Raw genomic sequence first — 21,982 nt, forward strand, 5'->3', positions numbered from 1 at the left:
GAGCGTGAGACTCTTACGAGTACGCGATCTCAAGGTTGCGGGTTCGACCCCCGCATCGGGCTGTTCCTATAAAAACGATTGCAAACAAGCGATGGCATTTCTTTTTTGCTGTGCATGGACAAACTCTGTCATGTTCAAGCCCAGTAACTTGGCGCAATGGCGTCGGGCTTGTTGCAGCGATGCTACCACTCACTATGTGTCCATGATATCATTTTTGCAAGAGCACTCTCTGTGTCATAAAGCATCACGTCACGTTCAAGTCGTTCTCAGGATCAAACGTGATGCTATTTCTGATATTCTATCAATTGATACTGCAGGATCGGTGATATATGATCGCAAGAGAAAAGGTCATTTGCATGTGAAAGATGCCCTGCCTGCAATTTCGTAGACCCTGGACCCTGAATGTCTGTCTTCCAGTGCTCTCAGTGCTATCATTAGCGGTCAAGGCGGTAGGCGAACAAACATTGAAGCAAACAACAGCCCATTGACCAGTCCACCTTTGCTGCGGCTTCTCAACTGAACTACTGTTTTATGAAACGCGGAAAACACAAAATATGCTTCATCCAATATCTCGGAGTATTGCTTCCGAATGAGGCTAGATATCGCTGGAACTGTTACTGAAAAAAGGCATCGCTTCCAACGACGCAAGCCACGTTCGACTGAACTTGACCGCCGTTATTCCACATGAAGAAAAGCTTCAATTCGCTTGTGCTTGACATTTGCTGGTAACGTCTCTGATTCGTTGCAGCATTTCAACGTCGAAGCCCTTGATGTTGTTGGTGGATTCTTTGCCTTTTTGTTTATCTTAACGATCGCGATTGTCAGTGAGGCAGCCAAGAGGGCCTAGAACACAGACCTGCAGGGCATTATTGACCCTGCCAAGGCACTATCTGGGGGATCTGGAGCGTTAAACTCGCTGTTAAGCCTTGACCGATGGCGAACTGACAAGCACAGCAAACAGTAACTGCTATCAGAACATGAAGCGCGAATTTAACTAATTGAGAGCAAATAGACAATAGTGATGCAATAAATATTGAGTTTGTCTCATCTTGACAAGGTCGATGGTGCAAATTGAACTTGGCCCACGGTCCATCACCTCATTCAAGTGCCCGTATTCTGATCCAAGCAAGCCCCATTGCGGGACCAATATTCATGCATACCACGACGCAGCTGAGATCTAGTCCAAGTCTCCCCAATTAATCGAAGCCACTTCACCTCTTCCAACGTATCTGTCTCTATTTTACTTAACGTGCCTCGCCTAGCCATCTTTCTCGGCGCCGCCGAAGACACTAAGGAGAAAATGTCAGCGTCAATCAGTCCATGGGCTGAACCAGCTAAGCTTATCTGAATTTTGGTCACCGATGATGCGTTGGCCCAACGTTTACAGGCTGAGGCTCTGCAGTTGATGCATATCTGCTATTCCCATTGAGATGATATCTTGCATAAGGCTAGCCAAGTCATAACCCCATATCCGACACGCTGGTTGACAGATGCAAGCTGGACATTGAAATCTGGTTTAGTGAGAGAGGGCCAAGGTTTATTGACTGTTCTATTTTGAATCCTCCTCGCTTTGTCTCGTCTAGTCACTTTCGCTTGTTTATTCTCCTGAGCAACCTTAGGCCATCCTTGTCGTTGTGGGTTTGCTTCTTTTTGTTATTATAAACCTGTCATTATTCCCTGTTGTTTATGATCTGCATGATCTCATTTCCTTTGGCTTTCACGACACCAATAATTATTAATCCCTTTCTTGCTATTCTTCGATCACACATCTTTACTGGGAGCATCGGTGTCTCAGTTGAAAAGACTTAAAGAAAACATGACGGCAGCTACGACATGTTCCACAGCTACTAGCCAAGAGTCGCGATTTATCGATTACCCAAAACCACGTCAAGGGTCAGTCGCCATGTCAACAATTTTTGCAGCAGGATTTAACATGTGACAGCCCAGAAACGACAATAAAGCAGAGAAAACTTGACAATCCAGTATTAAGTGGCTCGATATTAGTCTTTATCGCATTCATGTAAGTTTCTTGACAGTGTACTGCTCTGGCCTCCACTGACTTGACAAGAATCAACTTAATCCGCTTCATCCGTGAAATAGTCTGGAAGAATGCAGGTTTCGGATCTTTAAGAAACATTAGAGAAGCTTTGGAAGTTTATGAAGCACGATACGACCCAGCAGTGATCCCGTTACCAAACACCACCACACAAGCAGCCATTGAAAGCCAGCAAACAGCAACACCTCCAGAGTCTGTCGTCGAGGAGTCACCATCAGAAACACCATATTACTCAGTCGCCGATTACAGAAAATTGTATCTGTCCGGAAAAGCCACTCCCACAGATGTCGCCCACGCCTTATTGCCGCTTATTCGTCGAGACATCAGCCCTAAGGGCAAACATTCCACCGCCTGGATCAGCACAAGAGTCGGCCTTGTTCTAAAAGCAGCAGAGGAATCAACAATAAGATATCGAGAGGGAAGACCTCTTGGTCCACTTGACGGTATACCTGCTGCTATCAAAGATGATTTCGACATGGACGGATATGAGATGACGATGGGATCGAAGAACAACTATGCTGGCAAAGCAGTCAGCACAGGGTCTATCACGAATTGGTGTGTTGGAAAGCTTCAAGATGCAGGCGTGATTGTTTTGGGAAAGCTCAATATGCATGAATTTGGAATGGGTATGTAAATGTGTTTCTAACCTGGAGTGCATGCTGACGTGATGTCAAGATACCACAGGCAACAACCCCAACCACGGCACACCGCTCAACCCTTTTAACCCAAAGTACTATTCTGGTGGAAGCTCATCTGGTGCTGGATACGCAGTTGGCGCAGGCTTGATCCCCATTGCTTTGGGTGGTGATGCAGGTGGCAGTATTCGAATTCCAGCTTCTTACTGCTCAGTCTTTGGTTTGAAACCTACTCACGGACGTCTCTCTTCATTCCCGACACCAAATCCTGCTCCAACCTGTTGTGTTCAGGGTCCCATAGCAGCAGACATGTACTCTCTCGCAACAGTCTACGACATAATCGCCGATCCTCATCCGACATCTCGCTTCCCCCGTCTTTACCGAGAGCCTTCAAGGCCTTTGGCGAAGCTACTCGGCATCTATGAGCCGTGGTTTGACTTAGCAGCGCCAGGCGTCCAAACCATCACCAGAAGGATGATTGACAAGCTCTGTACAGAGTACAACTACGAGATCGTTCCTATCACAATTCCGTTCACAGAAGAAGGACAGATCGCTCACGCCATGACTGTCTTGGCAGACGCAGCGTCTCTCCTCCCAGAATCAGCAAACACAACAGCTGCGAACAAACTACTACTCGCCATGGGACGGACTACACCAGCAGGAGACTACGTCTTGGCCCAAAAGCTCCGGAACCTATTGATGCAGCATCTTGCGCATCTGTGGCAGATGCACCCCGGCATGATGATCATCACACCGACGACAGCTTGCGGCGGTGCGCCGATAAGACGTGGAGCGAGTGAGTTGAAGCATGGGCTAAGCGATGGAGACTTGACGATAGAGAGCATGACGTATGTTTGGCTGGCCAACTTTTGCGGCATGCCTTCGTTATCCATTCCGGCTGGCTTTGTTGTGCCGGTGGGTCAAGAACGAGCAGGTGAAGAGGCTGATGAGAACACCGTTGGTAAAGTCCCTATTGGGTTGATGGCGACGGGTGAATGGTGCAGTGAGAAAACTCTTCTTGAGTTTGGTGTGGAGGCTGAAGCTGTGGGAAGTGAAAAGAGGTGCAGGCCGCCTATTTGGGAAGATATCCTGAGCCAAGCCAAGACGGTCGCTCAGAGTCAAGAGAAGAACTATAGTTCAGACAGTGTCTAAGGTCTTTTGTCGGATGGAGTTGAGGAATACCCAAGGTTGAACGACATACTTAGAAAGCATCTCATAATGAGTAAAAAGTCCAATTGTTTACACGTATCACAAGAGAAGAGTTTTAGAGTGAAATATCTTGACGTCAAGTTGTAATTTATTCATCCTAATTAAGACTATCCCAGGCCAAATCAGTCCAGATCATATTATTTTGGCTGTACTAATGTCTTTTTATCCACATCTAACATTCCCATCAATCCATATTAACGCTCATTTTTCTCTATCTTACTACCACCTGCGAACAACCGCCCTGCGCCCAGGATATGTTGGCGCGACTGTTGCATTCTTTCCCGAAACTCCGCCTGAAGGCAGAAGAACCGGGATATCATTAGCTGCGGGGTGAGGAGGCGCCTCGGCGACCGGCTCTGGTACAGCTGAGTACTTGGACGATGGAGGATGCTTCATCGCCTCCCCGATGGCCATCTCCCCGCTATGCTCTTCCATAACGGTGTGCTCGGGTGCTGTTGGGTGCTCCGCAGCAGGGACTTCAGCTGCTGGTGCTTCGTGAGTGGGTGCGGTAGGATGTTGAGCCATGGTGGGAGGCGCTGCTGCAGGTTCCTCGACAACGGGGTGCTCAGCAGGTGGTTGAGCCGGGTGTTCAGCGGGAGGCGCAACAACGGGGTGCTCGGTAGCAACTGGCGCTTCGGCAATGGCCGTCTCATGAGCAGGTTGCATTGGTGTTATGGCTGTGGTGATAGTAGCTGGCTCCTCTACCACAGGGTGTTCGGCAGGTGGTTGAACGGGATGCTCGGCGGGAGGAGCAACGACAGTATGCTCGGCAGGAGGCACAACAACGGTATGCTCGGCTGGAGGAGCAACGGCAGTATGCTCGGCAGGAGGCACAACAACGGTATGCTCGGCGGGAGGAGCAACGACGGTATGCTCAACTGGCGGCTCGACGACTGCAGGGTGTGTAGGGGGTGCAACAACATGAGCAGGAGGAGCCTGCTCGGTGACTGTATGGATGACAGTAACATGGACAGGCTTCTCGACCTCGACAGTGTGAACAACCTCAACGGGCTTCTCGACTTCAACCGTGTGGATAACCTCAACTGGCTGCTCAACGGTCTGAGTGTGGACGACTTGGACGGGGACCTCGACGGTGTGAACCAGTGTGACAGGGACTTCGACTGGCTTTTCGACTGGCACCTCAACGACAGAAGTATGGACGACTGTGACGGGTACTTCGACTTGCTTCTCGACAGGCACCTCCATAATTTGAGTGTGAATCAATGTGACGGGCACCTCAACTGGCTTCTCGACTGGTACCTCAACGACAGAAGTATGGACGACAACGTTCTCCACGACGGATGTATGGACAACGGTAACGGGTCTCTCAACCTCGTGGACGGAAGTTTCGATAACTGTAACGGGTCTATCGACCTCAACAACAGCGGTGTGGACGAGAGTGACGGGCAGCTCGACGGTCTGATGAACGACTGAGGTTTCGGTAACCATAACTTGCTTCTCAACCTCGACGACTGAAGTATGAATGAGTGTCACGGGCTGTTCAACAGTCTGGTGGACAGTCTCGACAACAGTGACGGGCTGCTCGATTGTTTGGTGAACGACGGAAGTCTCAGTGACCTTGACCTCCTTCTCAACCTCGACCACTGAAGTGTGGATCAATGTTACGGGTTGCTCAATGGTCTGGTGGACTGTCTCGACGACTGTGACAGGCTTCTCGACCTCGACTTCGACGACTGAGGTAACTAAATGCTCGACAGGGACGGTGACATGCTGGACCTCTGTGACGGTGGCATGTTGGATCTCTGTTACCACGGCATGTTGGGTCTCTGTTACTACCGCATGTTCTGTAACGGTCACATGAACCGTCTCGTGGACCGTCTCGGCAGGTAGATGTACCGTCTCCGTTACATGGACTGTCTCTGCAGGTAGATGCACTGTCTCGGTCTCGTGGACTGTCTCGGCGGGTAGGTGTACTGTTTCGGTGACGGGCTCGCAAACTGCCTCAGCAGGTGGTGGGTTCCTTCGAAAGAAAGGTGGTGAGGCCGCCGCCAGGCCAGCCAGGGTCGACACCGAAAGGAATGTTGATAGAAGCATGACCTCTGAAGCGGAAGATCGACGTGGTGGCTAGGGATGGACGGATTAAAAAATGAATTTAGCGATACCAGCTCGCGTGGTAGAAAAGAAAAAGGAGAGACAAATTAACGACTGTAATTAAGACAATTAATTGAGAATGGAATGAATGATACACACACCAGGCGAGTATGGAAGAGAAAGGGAGAAAGGGGAAGGAGGATGAAAGGGAAGTCACAGGCTAAAAGCGAGGAATAAGAAGAGGTTTATTCTTTCCCATTTGGGGTCATGATGTTTTGTTGCATGGGGGGGTCTACGCTGTGACTGTTTTGACTATGAGACGTGGCTGCGGACCGGCTACTGTAATCCGTGTCGAGCTCTTGCTTTTGGTTGATAATATGGCATGATTCATCCAGTCTCATCCCAGCTTTGGGCGTACAGCTACTCAATGACGAAGGTTGAGCTGAGCTCGGAAAGAGCTCGTGCCGCAAGCAAGGGACCGAGCCTCAAGGGGTTCAGACAGAGATGGGGATGTGTGTTTGGAGGAGTGTCTTGGCGAATGGGATATCTCGTCTCGGCAGTGATTCAACCAAGAGGGACAGCCCCTGGACCCTACTCTTATCAAGCTTATCTACAGCTTTAAGCTTATGGTAGTTAACATTAACCTTGAAACTTGAGGCCCCGGATCGGGTCTAGATGGCTTGGCGAACCCCTGGCCGCAGCGGAAGACCAAGCTCCCGGCCATGTAGGCCCCGTTTCTTCGTTTCAGCCTTGGAACATTTTTCTTGGAGAAGGGAAAGTACCTGATATCTATACGAGAGTTTCTTGCCGTACTTAAAAACCCTTTTCACCAGCGTTTGGGAACAACTGTCATGTTTCATCTCCGACGGTCCTGTAACGGGAACGCGGGCTTTCCGCCAAGCTGTGTTGTACAAGAAGAGTTTGAGTTTGATTAAATAGTGGTTCGAACGCCTCAATTGTTTTCTTTTTTCTCAGAAGCAAGCCACAGTTTTGCGTCTACTCAACTCCATCAGTGCGGACATATTGAACCTGTTGGAGCTTGTCTGTCGCCACGACAGCAATTGAGTACATCAATTGACGGTAAGAAGTAACCGTAAATGCTCAATTGGATATAAATATTGCTTTTAGAGTTGCGTAATTGCAAGGCAGACTCTGTAAGGCCAAGGTTGATTCCAAGACGGGTTCCTTGGGCTCGCAACCAAGTCCAATTCCAATGTTTATGCGCGCCACAAATGGCTCTTATCCCCAGACCTTATGAGCTGGGGTTGACTTGGACAGTGGAGTTTGTGCTGAAACATACCCACAAGTTTTCGTCAGCACTCATTGACAGGGGAGTTATCAGCTTCTGCATAGGGTAAGTAAAGTTTGCGAAGAATCTTTTTCACGATGGATTGGCAAACTTTGTGGACGGTTTGTGCACAAACTAGTGACTGATAAATAAATCACATTAATAATAACAATATTGTTACCACACAATTAAGATCACATATGTTGAAAGGTAGTTTTGGCTCAAGTGTAGGAAATGTGTTTTGTTGACCTGTATGGTGCTTCTTCGAACTCTATCTACTGACTATGATTCTTGGCCATTGAGCGAGGAACAAAGTCAGTATCAATTAGGTTTTGATGATCATGTACAACCATGGAATGTTTACCTGTGTAAAACCCAACAACGAAACTAGATAGAGTTCTTGATAGTCAAGACTAAAACAACCGGTCGAAGATCAACGCTTATCAGCAATGACGTAGCATAATATGACGCCCTCCGCGATCAAGGTACTGTGAGATGACGCCCTCGAGTATTGATTAAATAAATAAGGAACAAATGCCTCAGAAATTTCAACTTCATGTAACTACCTCATCACCATACACTTGAATGCATTCACAGACTCAACAATGGATCTCGTTACCTCAGTTCCATCAACTCAAGCTACTTCCTTCTTAGGAAAGGTAGTAGAGATCTGCATTGTCACATCAGACTGCAAAAAGACAATATCTGAACTCACGAAACTCGGCATCGGCCCGTTCCGAATCTTTGATTTCAGCGCAAACACCGTGTCTGATCGTTATTTCCGCGGCCAACCTGTAGAGTTTGAGCTACTTGTCGCCTTTGCAGATACAGGCGACATGGTATGGGAGATCATGCAGCCTGTTTCTGGGCCATCACTCATGCAAGAGTTCCTCGATAGAGGCGGACAAGGGATTCATCATGTGGCTTTTGATTGCAATCATGTCCCACAGCAGCAACGCAAGGAAGAGTTCAAAAGACGCGGTTTCGAGATTGCACAGTCGGGCATATGGCATGGGAAGAAGGGGACTTGTGAGTTTGTTTTTTACGATACCGAAGAAGCTATAGGGACATGTTTTGAGTCGTATAACTTTTCGGACGATTGGGAGGAACCAGATGAGGCAGTTAACAATGTTTGATGCCAGCGCGAAATAAATCTGTTGGCGCATCGTTGCGACTAGTACTTGAACATGTGGCCGTGTCCTATTCCCTCGATCGAAATGAATTTACTAGGCATCATATCCACTTTGCGGACCTGGACTAGGCATCACGGCTGACTGCATAGAGGCCTCTAGTGGCTATGCTTTTCACTGCCACAATCCTACGAAAAGCCCTCTTTAAGAAAAGATAAAACCCCAATATACTAGTTTGTGTATCGTATTCTGATATCACAATCGTATAGCCAGTCGTTGTAATCATGAGTGCTTACACATATAAACCAGTCTCCAAATCCGAGATCCGTCTCGTCACATTCAAGACAAGCGGATCAGATGGACAACAGCTTGAAGCCAGCATCAAGAACGTGGAGCTCGATCCAGATCATCCTATCACATACACAGCTTTGTCCTATTGCTGGGGAATTGCGGTTGAGCGAATCGAGGTCCCTTGCGATGGGGAGATGCTCAGCATTACAAGCTCCCTCCACGAGGCGCTGGTTGAGATTACTAAATCGCGTCAGAACGAGGCTTTGTGGATCGACCAGATATGCATTAACCAGGAGGATATGGATGAAAAGTCAGAGCAGGTTTCGAAGATGAACTTGATTTACGACAGTGAGTATATACCCACTGGACGAGTATATGTCTAGCTAGCAATGGGCGACCCTAACTCCCGACAGAAGCAGAAACAGTTCTCGCTTGGCTAGGCCCAGCAGTGCACAACACAGAACTGGCCATCGACTTTGTCAAAAAGGTTGGTGATGTGGCACTCCCCACAGCAACAGACCTGTTCCGCTGGGACAGCTACGACGAGGCTCACGAAGAGACCAAGCTTGAGCGCGCTGAGGAATTGACCAATGAACAATCCGGAGAATTGGGTCTTCCTTTCGATGACGATGACTCGTGGACTGCTTTCGTCGACTTCTTCGACAGACCTTGGTATCAACGCATGTGGACAGTCCAAGAGATCATTCAAGCCCGCAAGGCAATCGTGCAATGTGGCCCATACAGTCTTCCATGGGAGCATGTCAGTGCTGCTGCAAGATGGTACATCTACAAGGCCGGGGCTATTCGTCAGGATTACCCACGAGAAGTCGACGGGGCACGTCTGGTGACGCAAATGACCACCATTGCGTGGCGTATGAAGACAGGCAGCGAGTACAACCGCGAGCTTTTCAATCAAGAGGCACGCCCGACGTGTCGATGGGGCATGCGCGATCTTCTAGAAAACCTACGGCCTCGTCTTGCGACGGATCCTCGAGACAAGGTATTTGCACTGTTGGGCATCAGCGACATCGATCGTGAGCTCTGGGACGACAGGGGCATGACGGTCGATTACTCAAAGTCTGTCGTAGATGTCTTTACACAAGCGACCGACGAAATCATCAAGTTAGACACTTCAGACCTTAACGTTATTTGGTCTGCGCGACAACGAAACGATGAGGCTGAATGGCCGAGTTGGGTTCCTGACTGGAGACTAGAGACCGGAACGGGATGCGCATGGGGCATCGGTGCACCTTTAAAAACGGAGGGCAAGCCGAATGGGGAACACGATTATATCCCTACGACGGAACCTCGCTCGTTGGCAGTAAAGGGTAAAGTCATCGGTCGAGTGACATACAAGAACGAGTATCGACATTTCGGTGAAGTCTTCAGAGACAGCCGCCTTTGGGAAGTCTACAACGCCTGCATGGAACGGTTATCCGTTTATCCCACCGGCGAAGACGTTGAGACTGCCTTTGGACTGACTTTGATCGGCGGCCTCCCATTCCCTGCAACTCTACAGAAGAAAGAGACATCAGTCGAAACATACGCGGCAATGTACATGCAGTTCTACGATAATACGCAAATGCCAATGGGAACTGCCGAAGAAAAGGCAAAGCGAGATGAGGCGCTTGCAGAAACGTATAAAGTTGGGCTAGACATGTCGTGGTTGCAGGGAGTCCTGGCTGCGTATTGCGAGCGACGATTTATTGTGACCGACAGTGGACACATGGGGCTGGCGCATCACGAAGTCTTGGAAGGGGACATTATCGCTGTGGTGATGGGTCTTGAATGGCCGTGCGTTTTGCGACCGAAAAGCAATGGCGAAAAGCACGATGGAGGGTACGAGTTTATCGGGTAAGTGAAACACGAAAAGGAGACATTGCGACAAGGGTGCTAATTTAATTGAACAGGGACGCGTACTGTCACGGTGTGATGAATGGAGAGGCCATGGAGGGGATCGTCAGTGGAAGCGACGAGGGAGAGATCTTCACTCTGAGGTAGAGGATGTTACAGTCGTCAACAAATGTCTATAGTCTATAGTCTAGGTCTATTTCCTTCGCATGCCATTCAAGGCGACCACTGTACTCTATACAAGCGTTGTGCATTGTGGTATTTTTCTTCGTATTCGTCTCCCGTTCGTACATGTTCGTCAATTGCGTGTTGGTCGTTGATGCTCTCTCGTAGTCTGTCTACTGAGAGCGGGTGTTGATGGGAATTCGGGTTTCATTGGAGGTATCTAACATCTATGCCTTAGCTCCTGTAATAATACAAATCTTAGTCAAACAAATATTCTTGTCAAGTTCCCAGCTCTTAATCAGTCCTGGGTCGCTTGCGAGACTCAGACTCACCATTCTCTCCCTGGGCGGAAAAGTACTCGAGGCTGCCCTTGGGGTCGGCCTTCATGGTCTTTCCGCCCTCCTGCCAGCCAGCAGGGCACACCTCGCCGTACTCGTCGGTGAACTGGAAGGCCTTGACGAGACGGATGGTCTCCTCGACGTCGCGGCCGACGGGAAGGTCGTTGACGGTGATCTGACGGAGGACACCCTTAGGGTCGATGATGAAGAGACCGCGGAGGGCGATGCCCTCGTCCTCGATCAGGACACCGTAGTTGCGAGAGATCTTGGTGGACTTGTCGGCGATAAGGGGGAGCTCCAGGTCGGGACCGAGACCACCCTGCTTGCGGGGCTTCTCAACCCAAGCAAGATGGGTGAAGTGGGAGTCGGTGGAGACACCGAAGACGGTGGTGTTGATCTCCTTGAAGCGGTCGAGGGCATTGTTGTACTGGATGATCTCGGTAGGGCAGACAAAGGTGAAGTCCATGGGGTAGAACAGGAGGACGACCCTATACAGACAAGTTAGCAAAGGACCAAACCATCAAGGTGTTTGTGTTGTTTTTCTTACCATTGTCCCTGGTAGTCAGAGAGCTTGATGTCCTTGAACTCGCCTCCGGGGAAGAGGGTAGTGGCAGTGAACTCGGGCGCAGGGCGCTGAACGAAAGCTTGAGACATGGTGATGGTGTTTGTTTGGGTTGTTTGGATCAAAGACTGTGAGATCTGACTGAGGAGAGAAGAGAAGGAGAAAAAGAATCAGGAGAGAAGCTTCCAACGACGCGATTAAGAAGGCTTGGGAAAAAAGCAAGGACGGTGGAGCTTGATCAGGGGTCTTGTCTGTTTTGGTGGTGGAAGGAGGTGGAAATCGAAATCATTCAATTTTAGCGCGGGTTGAGATAACGATAGCCTCTGATAAGGGATGCCTACAGGTACTAACGGTACCTACCCCGTAGCAGTATTAGCAGTCGTACCGTACAACTGTACAACTGTTCAATACCGCCGTGAGTTGCCTCTTTCCATGGATATTTTAGGTAATTAGCGTTGGCGATAGAGTAAAACCTTTACGCATTAAAGTCAATTGTCGTAAATTGTCGGATTGGCGGTGACGCAGATGTGGACTCTTTTTTTTGTTTTGTTCGCCATGTTGTCATGACATGACATGACATGACCTGCAATGCCGCACTCGCCGCCCACTAAAGCACCCACTAAAGACCTACTAGCTGGTACCTGCGGTACCTGCGGTACAGTGCATTGCAGTTGCGGCGCAAATACACGTGCTGAAAACCTTGATCCCTGTCGACTTCGACTCTCCATCGGCATCTGAAAATTGATTCCAAATTGCAACCTCAGAGTATCCAATCATTCCAATGCTTCCGGCCTCGGAGTTTTTCGGTTCGGAGTAGCGACATTTACGTATCAACTTTTCCCATCTTATCAGCCAGTGCCACCATCACACCACCTTCAACAGCATCCCCCTTCACAGTCATAGATTGATAAGAAATCCATATTAATAATCTACAGTCTAGCTTCTTCTAATGCGACACTCCATTGACCCCATTGACTCCATTCTCATTCCCATTCTGCGTCCCTCTTTTTGCCAGCGCATCGGCTTCCCTGATTATCTCCGACATGTCATCAAGCGCTAACTGCGGACTCAATGCGCAAATCCTCAAGGCCACTTTTCCTCTGACCTTTGTAGTCAAGATGCCAGCCATGTTGCTTGAAATCAGACTTTTGGACACTCCAGTGTTGATCACCTCTAATTCATCTTCCGTCAACCCCTTTCGCGCATACCGGAACGTCACGACTCCCAAACTTGCTGAGCTGACAATCTCCCAATCATCCAACCTGCGCAATTCTTCCTCTGCTCTTTCTGCCAGATCAAACCCGTGATCAATCATCTTTCCTAGTCTCTCCACGCCAATCACCCGAAGTGTGAACCACAGCTTCATTGCCCGCGATGCAGGACGCGTGAGCTCCATACTGTAATTCCAAAAGTTGGGAATGTCCTCGTCTTCTATCGCAACGCCGTCGCGAAGATAATCTCCTTCATTCGCAAAGCTTCGCACTAGGTTGGATTTATCTTTGACCAACAATAATCCGCAGCTGTAGGTTTGAAAGAGCCACTTGTGCGCATCCCACGACATACTGTCGGCGTACTTGAGACCATCTACCTCTTGGTGGCGTGTAGTCGAGAGAGTCGCCGAAGCACCATATGCACCGTCAACATGCAACCAAAGTTGTTCCCTTTTGCAAATCTCAGAGATCTGCTCCAACGGATCAATGGCGCCAGTGTTTGTCGTTCCGCAAGTGCCAACCACTAGAAAGGGCACAAGGCCTGCTTCTCGGTCGTCGCGTATTGTCTGTTCCAAAAGACTTGTATCAAATCTAAAGGAGCCGTCTGCAGGCAAATGTCGAATTTGTTTCTTATCAAAACCGAGTAAACGCAAAGCCTTGGCCACAGAGTAATGAGTCTGGTCTGAAAGATAAACAACGCCCTTGTGCGATTCACCATGTGGCACAAAGCGATCGCGTGCGAGGACAATACCCATCAAATTCGCCATTGAACCACCGGAAACACAGATACCACCGGCAGTTGAAGGGAAACCGACTTGCGAAGCCAACCATTCGATCAGGGTCTTTTCAATGACCACTGGGCCTGAGGCCTGCAATTTTGAAGCGCCCAGGGCATTGAAAGCGCTGGCTACGATGTCTCCCAGCCATGCAATTGGCGATGTAGGTGATGGGATGAAACCCATGAAGCGAGGATGATTGACGCGCATGCGGTGGTCGAATGCCGCAAATGCCTCATCGAGGACTTGGTCGATTGAGTGCGCTGCACCAGGAGTGCCTATCTTCCTGAGGTATGGGACATCATTTGGCTCTGCGACTTTGATGATCGGGTCATCTTTTACGTCTTGAGTTGTTGAACCAAGACGGTGGACGATGGATTGGATGGCTGTGCAGACAGCTTCGAGCTCATCTGGTTGGTGTAGTGAGTTCATGATGATTACAGTGTGAGTTGCTGTAGATGTGTCGAATTGTCTGGCATCAATCGATGACAGGAACTCTTGATATTTGTACTCTTGAGATATCCCTCTTTATGTCTCAAAACGCCACCGTTGTATAACCCGATAGTGCTACTATAAATGCGATCCCGCCCAAATTTGTGGAGTTGAGACCATCGTACATGACATGTCACCAGTGCGCCTTTCGAAAAATAATGCAGATCCCGTCAGACGCAAAGAACTATTGAGCTGTTCTCAGCTATGATAGGTTTATCAACCGGGGCACGTCTTGCATAGGTCCCTCTTGTCAGCGCGCCCTTGATGACTTTTTACCGGATCCGGTAATTTTGCGAGAGCGACCAATTTCTTTATAAGCTGGACTACAAGGTAATTGAAACATTTGGAAATGGCAGCCATGAAATACTTGCGAGTTAGGCGCACAATGACACGCGTGATACAATCAGCATGTTACATCTGTGTGTACACCACGCTTATCATTGCGTTAATAACAATCGAACACGGGAGGTATAAGCGCGTGAGATAATATCAATGGATGGTATTGAAATATTAAAATAGTAGTTTTTCTTCGATACATGCGCTCTATAGTCTACGAAAGATCTAGCTAGACAAGATAATAAAAATGAAGAAATAAAATACAGTACTTTTTTCCTGGTCGCGAAACAAGCCTTTATCGCACCCTTGAACACCATCGTGAAAGTGTCAAATCGCCCCTGGCAGAATCTCAGTAATGTTACTCTTTGCCAACTCCTTGCTCGCATCCAGAACCTCCACCATGCGCCCTCTAGCCTTTGCGTTCTTCTCATCACTCAAGTCAGCCCTCCCCATATGCTCCAACGTCACACAAATCACTGACTCCATCAATCTCTGTGCCAACTCTCCTGCGTAACCCTGTTCGTAGAACGCTGGTGTCTCGTTTACCTCTAGCAACCACGCCGTTCCCTTGGTGTCGACCAAAAAGTCGATGGCAAAGAGCTCATAGCACTTATCCAGCGGCGTGAACTTGTCCGCCATGGTATGAGCAGCCGCGCGTAGGAGTTCGCCCGAAATTTCGCATGCTTGGTCAAAGACACTCTTCTTCCAATCACCAGGTAGCAAATCATCATCCATTTTCCAGAAATCTCGCATTGACTCCCTGCTCATGAATTCTTCTTCATCTTGTAGTGCAGTGTTGGTAAGAGAAGACTTGAGACTCGGGTTCTTCCATGGCGGCTCATAGTCATCGAGAGCTAACAGGGTGAGCATCTCGTCGAAGACGTGTACTTTGAGTCGGCCAACTGAAAGAACGTATGCACGGACATGCCATTTCCGACCGTCGACCGGGGGGATGGAAACGATGTACTGCTGAGCGACAAACTCTCTCAAGAGAGCCGATGGGATCCTTTCATTCTCGCCAATAACAATATTTTGTATCTTTTCTGCGTCGCTCATGGTTTCATTCTCTAGCGAATTGATTGAGAGTTTACCACTTGCAGTAATCAGAGCGTCCAATGAGTTGAGACCTGGTGTTGAAAGGCTGGGGTGGAAGCCATCCGAGTCTGAGTCGCTTTCATCTTTGCACTTGACGACTTGAACTTCAACCTCTGCTTCTTCTGTATCCTCGTCCTCCTCTGAGATGTCAGCAGCGAGCTCAAGGTTATCAGCCAGCTCATCAATTGTACTGAATATTCGAATTCCATGACCACAATCGATCATGGCAGGCTTCAAGATCCACCAATCTCGCTCTGAAGCATTCTTCGTTTCATTGTCCTCCAAAGAGTACATCAAAGTCAAGTCATCGGCCGCCGCCAACGCATCCTCCACATACTCGCTATAGTCCAGCGACAACTTGACAGTAGCAGGACTGTGTCCCTTAAGGATACTTTCCGGCCTCTTGGTAACCCAGTAATCTACAACAGTAGCCATGTGATCCTTTCTTGCAAGTGCATCGCTGTTTGGATACGCGTTGAGTAGACCGTGTTTGGCTCTATTCAGCACAGCAAAGTGATGGTTGAGCTCCCAGCCATTGAGGAACTGAAACACTGTTTCGGCATCTTGGGGGATGCTGGAGCAGTCATTGTAGCATATGGCGTCCTTTACATGTCGTTTGATGCATGTCTCAATGTGCTGGTCAAGCCAGGGGTTGGCGCTGTGAACATAGACGTGCATGTTTGACTTGTCTTGGCGGAGTCTTTTATCGAGTGATGTAGCCTTCTTCTGGAGGGAGTGAAGCCTGACGGGGGATTGGTAGACGAGCAAGTCTCAGTTCCATGTGATCGACAATGATATTACGGGAAGCTATCATCAAGTACGTACTTGACTGACAAAAGGGTAATCTCTGCATTGCCAAGTTATGAGTGACAGCGCGACGCTTTTAAATGCCACCACGCAACAGAATAATAAAATATTTTTCTTCACTTGCCAAGACATTATTAAATAGTAATTATCAACAAGATCCACAAGATTCATGATTTTATGACTTTTATTGGACATTTTGGTCGCCAAACGTAAGCAGCATCATGAAGTTCATGACATTCTGCAAAATGCATGATCAGCCATGGCACTCACCGTTTCTTGTCAGGGGTCATGGCAGGGCTCTAATTCTCGATCGATGATCGCTCGGACCTCGTGGCCCAAGTTAATTCCAGCGCCAAAATTTTCCTAATAGAATTTTCCGGTCGCGAGTCGTGTATCAGGTTTATAATGGATGTAGCGGTTTGTAGCATGACTGGGCATCTAACAGAAACAACAGTGCTCTCATCCACGACAATGGCCCCGAAACAAAATATCATTGAAAATCTACCTAAAAAAAACATAAGACGTGTCTCGTTGATGTAAGATAAATGAAGTATCCGTGCGAACAATGCCGCCGCTCAACATATGTATTGGAGTGCACAACCGAGCCAGGTGTATCAGGCCTCGCATTTTGCGGTTACGAAAGCGACTCCTATTCCCAAGCGAGCCTCATCTTCCAAGCCTCTAGGATATTTTCGCCGCAGCGTCGGACAGAATTTGGAGGTGTAGTTCGCAAACGGCTTCTCCATGTGTAACAATGCTGAATGGTAGCTATCGAGAGACCTTCGTCGATCGTGCCCAATATGAGGTTTTTTGAAAGCTTCAAGGGTGTCTCTTTCGCCGTTTTGTGTATCACCATCGTCTGTTGCTGCGATGGTGGTATCTTCGGACATTCGTGGACTGTTGGTAATGATAGGAGGTTCTGATTTCTGATTCCGCTTGTGTTTTGTAGGCCATTTCTGCCAACTGTGCATAGTCTGCCTTCGATAACATTCAGCGATTTCTGGTCGGAAAGGAAGTTGCGATAGCCAGCTGTGGACTTTTTGTTGCACTGTCTCTCGAACAACGTCTTGTGGTCTGAGACTCTTATCGTAGGCCTTTATTTGCTTGTATGCTTGTCCAGATGCGAAGATGAAAGAAGCCGAGGAAGTTGAAGAGGTGTCGCTTTTTGTCGAGTCAAAGCATGTTGAACTTGGTAAAGCTGGTAGAGGTGGGAGTGGCTTGCTTGTGTAGTAGCATTCTTTTGTTGGGTTGTTGTTGTTCAATGAATCGAGATCAACGCTCAGATCATCGAGAGCGGCAAATATATCTGAGATGTCTTGTTCTATACGCCATCTGTAGTTGTTGTGTGGAACTCGTGAACCGCTTGTTGTTCTATCAACATGAAATTTTGGGATGGTACTGCTGGTAGTAGACATTTTGGGGTTGAAAGGTGATGATGTTTGGTGAAAGGTGTGGGTAATCACGCCAACAAATACTCTCGATATCGATATATATGAGAAACAAGAATATACAAGAAACAAGCCCTTTTACATGACGATCATTAACGTCACGTTAGCATCTATCAGACCTAGTGCGTCAAACGATTCCGGTCACTGGCCGATGAATGGCCTGAACACCGTCTCAGGTTGATGAACTAAAGATAATTGTGGTGTTGAGAAACAGGGAACATGGTGTCCGAGCTCACCGTTGATTTCCCGACGGGAGTGCATTAGAAGCGCTTGGCTTGCCAATCAACACAAAGCAGGATGAAGTTATGTGTTTGAAGAGGTTAAGCTCAGAAACGGAATTGCATGAAAAGGGTGCGAGAAGCAGTATGCTTAAGCACTTCAACCTCCACTAGATCCGGTTACTGTATTCCTGAGTGCCATGGATAGACGCTGTAGGAAAGGTTCCTCGCATGGAACTAAGACAGATCGATAAGATCCGATTAAATCGGCTATCTCATTATTGATCATTTTCAGAAAAGTAGTTAGGATGGCAAGGGACAGGGTTTGAGGATCTGTACGACTGCGGCACGAACTGAATTACCTATAGTAGGATAGATAATGTTTAGCGTCAAGAGACTCTAGGATCAGGCCTTCAACCTCTCCTCGCATGCTAAAGTATAAATATTAATCGTATTGGCATCAAGATTGTTGTCAAGTTTAAACGATATCGGCCCTTTTCACGTAGGCCCATTATCACTGTCTCTAGCAAATGCCTCGATCTTTCAACATCAGTCTACAATAAAATCCCCATTAATATGACGGAATTACTCCACGTCAACGGAATAATTTCTCCATAACTGTAACCACATTCGGCTCATGAACCGAAATACCAATCGGCAACGAGTGATTTTCCCGATGGATAGGCAAAATGCAGGGCTGCGGCCCAGCCTGGCCCTGTTCCTCTCAGAATCGATACTCACATGCAATATTTCTGAGGGCGACGTCGATGTCAAAAGTTCCCGTCTTCAAAATTACATATAGCAAAGATCGGTCCTAGCCATTATACACATTCCTTTTTCGTCTGACCGAATATGTTATCCGGTCGACGTCGACACTGAAACAAACCCTAAAAGGTGGCTTGACTCCTAGGACACAACTTAGTTTTCGGCAATTTCTCTTGTAACTATCGCTGAACTTTACAAATGTCCTTCTTATTTGAGATACAACAACATGTGCCACTACCTATCAAACGATGCCCAGCCTGTTTCATCACATGATTGGCAAGAGCAATTTGGTACCATGATCCATGTTGCGAAGTAGTAAGAATAAGAACTTAAAAAAGAGGAAGTCTATTTGCCGATTAAACAAACATCCATACCTTGCTATTTGTGACTGATTGGGAGCCAAGACCATCTACAGACCCTTCCTGCTACTCTGAAGCCACTCCTGCATAACTCTCTGGGCAACATCCATTCCCTCGCGAACCACCTTGGCCGACTCCTCAGCTACTTGGTAAGCAGCTTCGGAAGCAGCAACAGCCTTCTTGGCCTCTTCAATCTCTCCATTGGTAGCCATTGAGACTGCTTCTTCGGCCCTTCGCGAAGCCGCGCCACCAGCCCAGGATGCCCTACGCTCAGCATCCTGAATCCCAGCCACGGTATCACTCAGGGATTTTGCGGTATTAGAGGCCATCTCTGCGGTGTACTCGGCGGCGTGGCGCGCTGCTGCATCTTGTCGTGCCGCATTTTCCGATCCTCTGACTGAAGCCTGTGCCGCTCGGAGGAAGCCTACCATTTCCCTCGCTCTATCGTGGGCGTTCTCGGCAGACTGTCTGAGATAAGTGGATAGCCGTTCATTTTCAGCCTTCTTCTTATCATCCGGCTTCTCAGCGACTTCGCAAGCGACGGCTGAATCAATAACCCTTCGTGCTTTAATGATGGCGTCCTCAGCTGGGGCAGTAGCTTCTCCAAGAGCAGCCCAAGCTCGAGCAGCGCAGTCGTAAAAGTCAGAAATCTTAACAGTGTTGGCCTGTACCGCATCGCGTCGTGCCTCACCAGCAGCATTGATCATCTGTTCTTCATACTTGCGTGCCATGATACCATAGTCACGGGCTTCATCGGCAGCCGCCTTGGCTCTAGCGGCATTTTCGGAGACGGTCCATGTGATGGTGCGGACCTTTTCGCGGTAGGAAGAGTACATATGTACCCATGTACCGACGGTGACGCTAATTAGACCGAAAACGACAATGGGAAGCAATGCTGGTGAGAAGAAAGGCAGAACAGCTGTGAGGGACCACCAGTTGAGAAGAAGCCAGTATGTTTGGGCATGCTCAAGGTAGCAGAAACGAAGAGGCCCATAGATCTTACTGATGGGGGCAAAAAGGTACGCAAAGATTGATACGACAGCGGAGATGGCGATGAACAGGTATTGTTCCAATGGCTCGAAAGGAAGGGAGACGTCGTAGTATACGGATAGATGGTAAGCCAGAGCGAGCACAGAGCCAACTGGATAGTCAAGGTCAGCAATTGACGGGCCTGTGGACGATTTATCTATCTTACCTTTGAGATATGTCCCAACGCTAGTAGAGACGGTCTTTAGAGCATAAAACGGCCCTAGCAGCGAAGACCAAGTGCTATCACTGTTCTCTTGGCCATTTGGCAATGACCAGATGGCGCCGAAGTATAGTGCAACGATAAGAACAAGAGGGTTGGACAATTGAGATATGATCAGGCTTTGCACATCGGGGAAAATCGGCGTTTGGTTAAATACGAGGGCAATAAAGATGATGGTCTTGAAATGAGGTGCAATTACTCTTGATAGAGATTCCAAAGCGGGAAACAAGTCCTCGCTACCAGTTTGTGCAGACATGGCCAGAATTGCCTAAGCTGAGAAGAGCTTTGATGTGATTATTGTTGGTACTTGGGAAATATTGAGAGTTTATAATGAAGATCTTGGTGAGAAAGTGAGGCGTGCAGAGCCCAATATGCATGTATATGTATGCAAAGCTACGTGGATAAAACAGTGCCTCGCATTACTGGCCCAATAGTCTCCGCGTTCTGCTTCAGAGCGGGCCTCTGGGGAAGTCAATTTTCCCAAGAATCTTGTATCTTGTTCGATTTGTTTCGATTGGCGAATGATTCGCGATGTTGTTGCAGGCTTAATCCATGTCAGGCGCTGAGAATCCTGTGACGCGGCCTGACTTGGTGGGGATGGCCTCATTGTGCCATTGTACCACCAGCTGCCACGTCGACAGGCCTCAGCCCGAATATGATCAATGGACCAAGATTCACATTCTTACATCATATTTTCATGCATTGTTATGCTTTGACCTCCTATGGATCCGATTGATTGGGTTTCCACTGCTTCTTGTACTGAATATGGCGGCTACCCGTGCGTTCCGCAGCCAATTGTCCCGAAAGGTACTTGATTTTAACTTGCACAAGCAATAGCTACTTTCAAAGCAACATAAAATCCTCAGCCACTCGATGACTTGTCGTATATGGGCGAACTTGTCTCAAGCAACATTCGAGTTTGCCCAGCTCTTTTGCAACCACCTGGACCAATAGGAAGCTATTGGATGTTCAAAGTACCCAGGTTAAACCAGTATACGATTACTTCACAATCTTCTTAGCATGCAATTGGCCAATTGTTCATTTAGCAGAGCCTGCTAAATTTCCATTTCCAGTGTCAATAGCTCTATGGGGCAATATTGTTTATGAAGGTTCCAGAGATTCCTCAAATTTTATATCCTTTATGAGACACCACTCAGAAAGAGATTGGTGATAGATAGTTCACTTCCTTTTCTTTGATAACAATATTACCTTGTCCATTCTATATTATCTGCCGTTCATTTTTGTTTCATCGACAATAGTTATTCTGGACAGCATGACTGCATCAACGCTCATGTTGGACAAGGACTCATCAATTCTCACGATTGGAGCGTGACTTTTCATCCCACGTATCACACAAAGTTTTTATGGACTGGTGATCCTAAAGTCCAGAAGGACTTTTGGAAGCTCACAGCTTATCATCTCTGGAAACGAGGCTATACAGATGTCACCTGCATGCATCGCCACCCATGGCCTAGTCTAGACTCTGCCAGTTATGACTCGAACAAAGTCATGCGAACGGAGTACAATGAGCCTCTACACACTCTTCTAGTGTTAAGGTTCTTGAAGCATGGAGAGATCCTCAATGGAAAATTTGTGTTGCATATAAAAATAGGTATTATTATTGAATATACTCTTATATATTAAAATGG

General features: G+C 47.9%; 8 protein-coding genes across 8 annotated transcripts, besides 1 other annotated feature; 2 read left to right on the forward strand and 6 right to left on the reverse strand.

The window, feature by feature from the left end:
* Window positions 1-1,816: 1,816 nt before the first annotated feature.
* Window positions 1,817-3,843, forward strand: FPSE_06002 (uncharacterized protein; the record flags this gene model as incomplete). The annotated part of the gene is made up of 4 exons (XM_009259120.1): window positions 1,817-1,893; window positions 1,943-2,020; window positions 2,069-2,682; window positions 2,732-3,843. 4 exons carry the CDS (start codon window positions 1,817-1,819, stop codon window positions 3,841-3,843), a joined length of 1,881 nt encoding a protein of 626 aa, XP_009257395.1.
* A 276-nt stretch (window positions 3,844-4,119) lies between these two features.
* On the reverse strand, window positions 4,120-5,955 carry FPSE_06001 (uncharacterized protein; the record flags this gene model as incomplete). Its single annotated transcript, XM_009259119.1, has 1 exon — window positions 4,120-5,955. One exon carries the CDS (start codon window positions 5,953-5,955, stop codon window positions 4,120-4,122), a length of 1,836 nt encoding a protein of 611 aa, XP_009257394.1.
* A 1,229-nt stretch (window positions 5,956-7,184) lies between these two features.
* FPSE_06000 (uncharacterized protein) lies at window positions 7,185-10,662 on the forward strand (the record flags this gene model as incomplete). Its single annotated transcript, XM_009259118.1, has 6 exons — window positions 7,185-7,306; window positions 7,434-7,450; window positions 7,838-8,269; window positions 8,680-9,009; window positions 9,075-10,515; window positions 10,572-10,662. The coding sequence occupies 6 exons, from the start codon at window positions 7,185-7,187 to the stop codon at window positions 10,660-10,662; spliced, it is 2,433 nt and encodes an 810-aa protein (XP_009257393.1).
* A 309-nt stretch (window positions 10,663-10,971) lies between these two features.
* Window positions 10,972-11,669, reverse strand: FPSE_05999 (uncharacterized protein; the record flags this gene model as incomplete). The annotated part of the gene is made up of 2 exons (XM_009259117.1): window positions 10,972-11,503; window positions 11,563-11,669. 2 exons carry the CDS (start codon window positions 11,667-11,669, stop codon window positions 10,972-10,974), a joined length of 639 nt encoding a protein of 212 aa, XP_009257392.1.
* A 470-nt stretch (window positions 11,670-12,139) lies between these two features.
* Window positions 12,140-12,160: a microsatellite.
* Window positions 12,161-12,523: 363 nt separating this feature from the next.
* Window positions 12,524-13,996, reverse strand: FPSE_05998 (uncharacterized protein; the record flags this gene model as incomplete). Its single annotated transcript, XM_009259116.1, has 1 exon — window positions 12,524-13,996. The coding sequence occupies one exon, from the start codon at window positions 13,994-13,996 to the stop codon at window positions 12,524-12,526; it is 1,473 nt and encodes a 490-aa protein (XP_009257391.1).
* A 723-nt stretch (window positions 13,997-14,719) lies between these two features.
* On the reverse strand, window positions 14,720-16,165 carry FPSE_05997 (uncharacterized protein; the record flags this gene model as incomplete). The annotated part of the gene is made up of 1 exon (XM_009259115.1): window positions 14,720-16,165. One exon carries the CDS (start codon window positions 16,163-16,165, stop codon window positions 14,720-14,722), a length of 1,446 nt encoding a protein of 481 aa, XP_009257390.1.
* A 743-nt stretch (window positions 16,166-16,908) lies between these two features.
* On the reverse strand, window positions 16,909-17,709 carry FPSE_05996 (uncharacterized protein; the record flags this gene model as incomplete). Its single annotated transcript, XM_009259114.1, has 1 exon — window positions 16,909-17,709. One exon carries the CDS (start codon window positions 17,707-17,709, stop codon window positions 16,909-16,911), a length of 801 nt encoding a protein of 266 aa, XP_009257389.1.
* A 1,425-nt stretch (window positions 17,710-19,134) lies between these two features.
* On the reverse strand, window positions 19,135-20,589 carry FPSE_05995 (uncharacterized protein; the record flags this gene model as incomplete). The annotated part of the gene is made up of 2 exons (XM_009259113.1): window positions 19,135-20,225; window positions 20,280-20,589. The coding sequence occupies 2 exons, from the start codon at window positions 20,587-20,589 to the stop codon at window positions 19,135-19,137; spliced, it is 1,401 nt and encodes a 466-aa protein (XP_009257388.1).
* Window positions 20,590-21,982: the final 1,393 nt, after the last annotated feature.

This window comes from Fusarium pseudograminearum, chromosome 2 (genome assembly GCF_000303195.2).
Source record: "Fusarium pseudograminearum CS3096 chromosome 2, whole genome shotgun sequence".
NCBI lineage: Eukaryota > Fungi > Ascomycota > Sordariomycetes > Hypocreales > Nectriaceae > Fusarium > Fusarium pseudograminearum.